Raw genomic sequence first — 8078 nt, 5'->3', positions numbered from 1 at the left:
AGCAGGCATCCACCCAGAGCATGACTTACTCAGATAAGGATGAAAGGGAAAGTGTCTTGCCCAATGGACGTAGCATTTCTCTGATGGACCTCCAGGATCCTCACACGGCTCACAGTGACCATGCTTCTGTTATGCACGATGTGCCTTTGCGCTTGGCCGGCAGCCAGCTCTCTATCACCCAAGTAGCAAACATCAAACAGCTGTGGGAAACTCAGAGCACACCCCAGAGCGCTCCCCAGGTGAGAAGGCCTCTGCACCCAGCTTTGAACCAACAGGGCAGCCTCCAGCCTCTGTCTTTCCAGAACCCAGTTTACCATCTCAACAACCCAACCCCTCCGATGCCGAAAGCTTCCGTGGACTCCAGCCTGGAGAACCTGAGCACCGCCAGCTCCCGGAGCCGAAGCAACAGCGAAGACTTTAAACTTAGTGGACCCAGCAACAGCAGCATGGAGGACTTCACCAAGCGTAGCACGCAGAGTGAGGACTTCTCCCGGCGCCACACGGTCCCAGACAAACACGTCCCCATCGCCCTGCCCCGCCAGAACAGCAGCAGCCAAGCGCAGATCCGCAAAATGGACCAAGCCGGGCTGGGTGCCCGGGCCAAGGCGCCGCAGTCCCTGCCGCACAGCGCTTCCCTGCGCAGCACGGGCAGCGTCTCGGGCATCTCGGGGGCCATGGTCACCGAGCCCATGCAGAACGGGAGCCGATCCCGCCAGCAGTCCTCCTCCTCCAGAGAGAGCCCTGTCCCAAAGGTCAGGGCAATTCAGCGGCAACAAACGCAGCAGGTAAGGAAAACCATTTTTTTTAAAGAAAAAAATAATGTAAAAAAAAAAATTTCTCTATTTACAAAGGTAAATGAAAGAAACAGAACTTGAAAATTTCCCTGAATTAAAAAAAAACAGAAGCAGTTTTGTTCCAGATCTTACATAAAATCACCACATGAGAATGCATTTGCCCCGCAGTGCTAATTTAAAAGCATAGCTACTTAAAAACAGACAAATAAACAAAGATAAAACATCGTAGAGTGAACTGCTGCCAAAATAACAGAGAAGTACAGTTGTGTTAAGTGTGGAGAAATCTATATTTCACCATGATGCAACAATCTATTGCTGGTCCCCAAATAAATACTGCTTTTTCATTAATCATCCCAAACTATGAATAATGCAAACGCTTTCTGGAAAGGAGTGCTTATTTATATCAGCTCCTAATGCACTTTATCAGTTGTTCATAGGCTACTGTAAATCAAGATTTTCCTGTCAAAAAGCCAACATTCCTTTACCTTAAAAATAAGAAAAAAAAAGAAAAAAATCCTGTTGTGATTTGCTGTATATGAAAATCTTTTCCTAAATTAGTTTAATGTTAAAGAGAAAATGAGTATTTAAATGCTTGGCACTACAGCAAAGGTAGAAAATGTCTCAATCTGCAGGTCAGAGGGAAGGTGGTTGTTTTTCAAAATGTCATGTTAGTGCAGACAGACTTACCAGCTGGGCAGGGTGAGGCTCCTGGAGACATCACCAGCGCTGTTCCTTGGGGTTAAGCATTTTCTTCTGTGGTCACTGTGAGAGTAAACATGGTCATGTTTGTTTTACCTTACCCTAGTATTGAAGGAAATTTTTTAAGCTCATGCTTTCCACAAGACCTTCTGGAAAGGATGCTGCTCTGCACACAGGCACGAGGGAGGAATTTCACTCAAGAACGTTGCAGGCCCTGAGGTTGGGACTGCTCCACGCTGCCGGTGAAGCTACACCAACGAGGAGCCAGAGGTTGTGATCCTCCATGCTGACATAGCCCTGTTGACAAAAGCGCTGGTGAAGACATGGTCATGCAGGGGGAAGGCTTTGGGCTTGTAAGGTAGAGCTGGCAGAAGAACTTAGCTGCCAGCGTGAGCTCCTGCTCTGCCAAAGGTTTTACTGGTATCCCTGTCGGTGTAGCTTCCTTGGCAAACTCCTGACCCTTACAGTCAAAAGGAGGAAAATCTGGATGATGCCTGGGAACCCAGGAGCAATCAGCGCTTCAAAACTACTTTGATACCTTCCAGTTCCTTAAAGTACAGAAACACTGAATCATGAAGCAAAGCCTAATATGCCAAGTTAGTAATACCAAAGAAAAAGGCATATTATTTGAAGGGCGTATGTTTGTTTCCTCCTTTGGAGCATGTGTCTACGTAGAGGGGTTGGTAGGTAAAGTATATTGAATGCAGCTAAGCCTAGTGCAGAGGTGCTGGGAAATTTTTAGGCCAGTAACCAGGATGAATTGGAAGGATAAACTCCCTTTGCAGTGCTCAGGCGTCTGGTGTGAACCTGTGTTGTGTGATCTGCCGAGTTCAAGTGCGTGATTCCGTGCAGTGTCCTGGCCACGATCCCCAGGGAGCTGGTGCCTCTCCTCAGGGCTTGTTATGGGAAGTGCCTACACAAATACACAAAGAAGGCTTTACTTTTAAAGTGTTAGGGTGAGGAGGAGGAAGTACAGGCGGTGTGTGTCCAGTCCTTGTGCCTACACCTTACACAGAGGGCTTCTGCCTTGCCTGTATTTACAAGAAACGTTCTGTTTAGCTGTTTTCAAACCCCTGGCTCTTCTCATCTGAAATTGCTGATTACCCGGTTGCCCCCAAGTACATGAGGTACCTTTGCTTGTGTAGCATCAAAGGGACTGTCTTGGATTTCCCTCTTCTCCAGTTACTCTTTACGTTCAACTTCACAGATGCCTGCAACTATGACTGGCTTCAGGGCAATCTCCTTTCCCCCTCTTGTAGACGATGTGCATCTACTTATTTTTCCACTCTACTTTCCATACTAATTGTTTTCACTGGATTCTTGCATTCTTCCACTGGAGTACTTGCTCCTACTTTATTCAGAGAAATCAATTTGTTCTTTCCTTCCCCACACCCTTGAGAAATGTCTTGAAGTGTGCTACATCAAGGGGACTTTTTTTTTTTTTTGAGGCAAATTCCATTGCGTCCTTTTAATTGCAAATCATGTTGTGGAATTCTGTTCTTATTTTAAAAAGAAAAAGAGAAAAGAGAAGTTGGGCATGTTCTTTCTGGGCATGTTCCTTCTAGGCATGCTTTGTGGGCGTTATAATTATTAGACTCTGTTCTCTACAAGGTCCCATTTGTCTCTGAATATAGAGCTAGGCCCTTTGTTTGCTGGGAGAGGTCAGTTTTTGCCTTCCATTTCCACTGAGTAGGTAGGTGGGAACAGAAATGTCAGTATGTTCCTCTGGAAGAAAGGCAAAGAGAAGAATTAATACACATTCCTAGCAGGCTTTTTCTTTTTTCCCCTTTATCAGAGTATAACTCATAACCCATTAGCACGTGAAGTGCTTGCCATCCACTTGGTCTTTGTAGGCTTTATGAGTTTGGCTGCTGAAAATATTCTGTCCTGTGGCTTGCAAGGTTGTTTGGCAAGGTTTGCTGGTGATCAGCAGTCTGGGACAAGGCTGGTGATGTTTATAGTCAACCTTCTGCTGTCTTAGTTCTCCGTAACTCCAGTGAACGGTGACAGTGTCTGCCCATAGCTGTTCCCAATTTCTCCAGCAGTTCCTAGAGCCAAAGTGTTTACCTCTGAGAAGAGCCTGTTGGTGGCAGAGCCACACACAGTCCGTAGTGTCTCTTGTCCTTTGTCCTGGCTGCCTCACAGCAAATACCAGAGGAGCTGCGCCAAGCTGTCTCACTGCACTCTGCTGTGAAGGCTTGGGACAGCTTCTAGTGAAAAGGCCTCTGCCTAAATCCAGGGATTTTTGCCTAATTCCTACTGCTTTCCTTTGCCTTTATACCTTTATATCCTTGCATGGCTTCTTCCAGTGCTGGAGTCTTCATCACTGCTCAGGACAGCTGGGCCATTGCAGGCAGATCCTCTGGCCAGCGCTGGTGTAGGATGTGTGCAGCACTCACCAACCCTGTTCTCGTGAATGAGACAAACCGAAATGGAGGTTGCCATGATCCCTCACCTGACACATCTGAAGAAGCTGTTACTCCCCTGGTAAAGAGCTCCACAGTGAAACTGAGACTTCAAAATCCCCCTGCCATGGAGCACATCTCACTTTGGTGCAATACTGAAATGAGGCATGGGCTGAAGAGCTGCTCGAGCACAAAAAGAAGCTACAAGTGGAAGGGGGGAAGTTGATCTTTCGCATTTCTCAAAAAGTTAGGACAGTGTTGCTCTTTCAGGGGTAATTATGCTAATTCCTGTGCTTATAAACTTGTCTTTGTCCATGAAAATTGCTTGGAATTTGTAGCAAGCCATATTTTCCCCAGTTAGGCAGAGAGTTTCTTGTTTCTTTTCTTGGCTTCCTTTTTGGATTCCCTTAAAGAAGATAGCCTCTGATGATGTTTTACAGTTCTCCCAGTAAGCACTGCTGGCCGTGAGTTTCTTTTACAGCCTTGTCTGGGTGTACAGCTACAAAAGTCTGATAGGCACTACAGTGATAATGTTACTTTGCCACTTTGAAGTACAGCTGTGCTGTCTCATATCCAAGCCACGCAGCCCCCATCCTCCATTGCACTGTCTGTCTGCAGCCTGGCAAAGAAACCCACTCCGAACTCAAGCTCCTCGGTACTCCAGAGAAAGCAATCTGTCTTACCTGGACAGACAGCTTTGTCGCTCTTTTTTCTTTGTGAGAGAAATCACAGGTTGAGAAAACCTTACTGAAAATCTGGCAAAGGGGAAAGGTGGGTGTGAATGGGATTTGGGAACAAGAGGTTTTCCAGAGAGAAACTCACTTAGTGAGGAAGAAAAAATTCTCAAGTACGTTGGTTTTAGAGGGACTAAAGTAAGTGCTGCGGGTCCAGGCTCAAGGGAGGATAAAGCATTTCTGCAAAGGAGGTTTTGGGGATCCTTTGAGACTGACAGATTCGTGGTCCTTTTTCTCCTCCAAGTAAACTAAATGTTAGAGCTGATCTGTGTGTAGTTTCTTTGACAAATGCTTACAGGTATCTCTGCTCCAGGTTCAGTCGCCCGTGGACTCTGCCACAATGTCACCAGTGGAAAGGACAGCTGCGTGGGTCCTCAATAATGGACAGTATGAAGAAGTGGAGGAGGACGCAGAGCAGAATCCAGATGAAGTCAAGCATGCTGAGAAGGTAGATTTTATTCCATATGGTGCTGGCTTGAGGGCTGACAGCAAGTCCTGTCCACCCCACAGCCGAGTGGAGAACAGCTTTCAGGCGCTGCTGTGACAGTCATGTCGTCAAACACTGGTTGTGTCGGTGTGACTTCCTGCTGTGCGTGCTGTCACACAGATCTGTAGTGCCGTGTCCCATGCTATAGATTAACCCACTACAGGCCACAGCACGTCAAATGGGTGCAGAGTGACATGGCTGAGGGTTTGTACATGAGAGGCTGGTACTTGGCACTTCCTTGCATTATGAGTCACCTGAGCCTATTGGATCCTGCTCAAGTCATTATTTTTTATGACAACACTATAGCTACAGCATACTGCTGTTTTTCTATGCTTGCAAAGTTTTTTAGTGATCATTGAACTCCATTAAATAAAAAAAAAATCATTATTGTTACCTGAGTATAGTTTAGGATATGCTAAGTGATTGTACAAGGCTCTGTAAATGCAATCAATCTTCATCAGTAGTAGTACTCAGATTTTGTCTTGGGTTTCACCTGGGGCAAATGCCTGTCACCTAGGTAGGACAGTGCTTCTGGGTGTCCATGAAACCTCCAGGATGTTTTTTTAAAGCGTATTTATTTTCAGGAGTAGGTAGCATTTTTCCAAATACAGTTATGCTGTATATATGCTGCTGTGGTGATGAAGTTCAGTAAGAGGTTTGGTATTTTGAGAAGGTAGGGAGTGAAGAGGAGAACATTTGCTGGACAAGAAGCAGGAACATAGGATTATTAGGAAAGGTGAATGAACCCAAACCAAAGTGGAATATGTTGAGATTCATTGCCCTATTGCAGAAGTGATTGTCCACAGAGACAGTAAGTAGGAGAACAAAACCTCAGCTGAGTAAACTTACAAACTCTACTCTGTAGTGAATTATTTGCTCTGTGGTTTCATGCCTTGATTAGATCCTGAAGAATGAGTTATTCGGGTCCCATACCGGTCCATTTTGTAAGTTTGGCCACCCCAGAACACTGTTACAGTTCAGCACTGTTAGAAGCTTCTGTCTGGGAACTGCTTGAGTCTGGAGTAACTGGGGATGTTACCGGTCAGGGCTGAGGAGCCATGTCAGGGCCCTCTGACTGCTTAAATTGTGCTACAGAATGACATCCTACAGTGTGGGAATAGCCTGATGCTCAATGGGAGCCTACGTGCTCCTTGTCTGTGGTTGCCCACAGCTGTTTGCTTGTCATTTCCTTTCCTTCTATCAATTTATTCTTCATGAAAAAAAAAAATGTCATTCTCTGAACAGCAGCAGCAGATTATAATGATCTGATCTCTTCCTTTTTCCTTTGCATCTGATTCTTTCCTCCTTCCCTTCCACCTGCAGTACGAACAGGAGATAGCGAAGCTGAAGGAGCGCCTGAAGGTGTCAAGTCGCCGGCTGGAGGAGTACGAGCGGCGGCTCCTGGTGCAAGAGCAGCAAATGCAGAAGCTGCTGATGGAGTACAAATCTAGGCTGGAAGACAGTGAGGAGAGACTGCGCAGACAACAGGAGGAGAAGGACAGCCAGATGAAAAGTATCATCAGCAGGTGAGGCTTTGCGAAGTTTGGGACTGTGTAGGACAAGCAGCTCCCCCGTGTCGTGTGTTCTCTTTGGCATTAAAGAAGGTAGTTGCATGGGCTTCTTGACATCTCTGGACTGCTGCCATCCTGCCTTAGAGATAAAGAAACAGGGATGCAGGTGTGGAAACTTGCTTCAGATTGCCAGGAGACTGAAGGAAAATGTTGAAGAATTTTTAACCCTGGTCTCTGTTGTACTTATAACAGGTCTTTTTTCTTTGTTTGGGATCTGTACTCAAGGCAGGAGTTTTTTCAGAGCAGTTGCATTTTTGGCCATGTCCCTTTTGCAAAGACCAAATTGGGAGTGGCAGATGGATAGATAAGCTTTTCTAAGTGCAGCAGAATCTTTCTCTTGCAGAGCCAGGACAATCAAAGAAGTCAAACCAACAGGCCAGAGTACCTGAAACACTCGAGAATAGTATTAAAGTGTCCTAATTTGTACCTCTTTTTGCTCATCAGACTCATGGCAGTTGAAGAGGAGTTGAAGAAAGATCATGCAGAGATGCAAGCTGTCATCGATGCAAAGCAGAAAATTATTGATGCACAGGTAAGGAGCTCAGGATCTCCAAGAACCGAGTGTTCTGTGTGTAGATCCCTTTATTTCCCCCTGTCCTCCTGCCCCAGCACTGTTACCTGGCTCCCAAGCAAGCGTTGGTCCATGGTGTTGCACATGTGACTTGCTGCCTTCTAGGAGAGAACTGGGGTTTTTTAATTAGTAAAGACTCTACTGTCTGACACTGTGAGAAAGCCTGACAACAAATCGCAGGACTGACTGCTTCTCCAAAACCTTTTCTGCTTTGTGAGGTCCAAAGGGGATAAAGGAATAGTGGTGCATTGTGTAGACATTCCAAGTGTGGGCCTGAGAACTCTGGAAAAGCTGTGCCTTATCCCAGCATAGTTGAATTGCCATGTGCATGCATCTCAGCTATGCAAGCTAAAAGCATGGCTTTGAACGTTGGAGTGAGGAAAAGAGAATGCTTGCAATGGAGCATTGCACTGTATGATGTCATATGTGGCATTTCATCCCATCTGACTGTCCCCGTCAGTCCTGGAGAAATGTCCACTTTGCCACAGACCTGCAGTGCTTGCCTCAGTCCACACAAGTCAGCTGTGGAACGTGGGACCTCGTGGGCAATGCATGTGGGTGTATTGTGTGGGATCATTTCAGCTTCTCTCCTGTGTCTGTGCTGATCCCAGAGAGCAAAGCTTGTTCAACAGAACCTGTGACTGGTTTGGTATCTCCCTGCCATGTTATGTTTGTGATATTTGCACTTGGAGGACATCTTTCTCACTTCTGGGATTTTCACTAGTTCCAACTGTAAACTTCCCTTAACAGAAGAATCACCTTAAGAAGATGATTTGATTCAGGAGTGACCAAAGTTATTGCAGACAGTTGTTTCCCT

The 8078-nt window shown here is 46.0% G+C and overlaps 1 protein-coding gene across 1 annotated transcript in view; it reads left to right on the top strand.

Moving 5' to 3' along the window:
* Positions 1–8078, top strand: part of RASAL2 (RAS protein activator like 2) — a 125393-nt gene that overhangs the window by 113298 nt on the left and 4017 nt on the right. Inside the window, exons 15-18 of the mRNA XM_029084264.1 lie at positions 1–785; positions 4946–5080; positions 6443–6645; positions 7135–7222. Of these exons, the coding sequence (XP_028940097.1) occupies positions 1–785; positions 4946–5080; positions 6443–6645; positions 7135–7222 (1211 nt within the window). The remainder of the gene's footprint in view (positions 786–4945; positions 5081–6442; positions 6646–7134; positions 7223–8078) is intronic.

This window comes from Antrostomus carolinensis, unplaced genomic scaffold (assembly GCF_000700745.2).
Source record: "Antrostomus carolinensis isolate BGI_N321 unplaced genomic scaffold, ASM70074v2 scaffold8043, whole genome shotgun sequence".
Lineage (NCBI taxonomy): Eukaryota > Metazoa > Chordata > Aves > Caprimulgiformes > Caprimulgidae > Antrostomus > Antrostomus carolinensis.
Note: the sequence above shows the minus strand (reverse complement) of the source record. Positions and strands in the feature narration are given on the sequence as shown.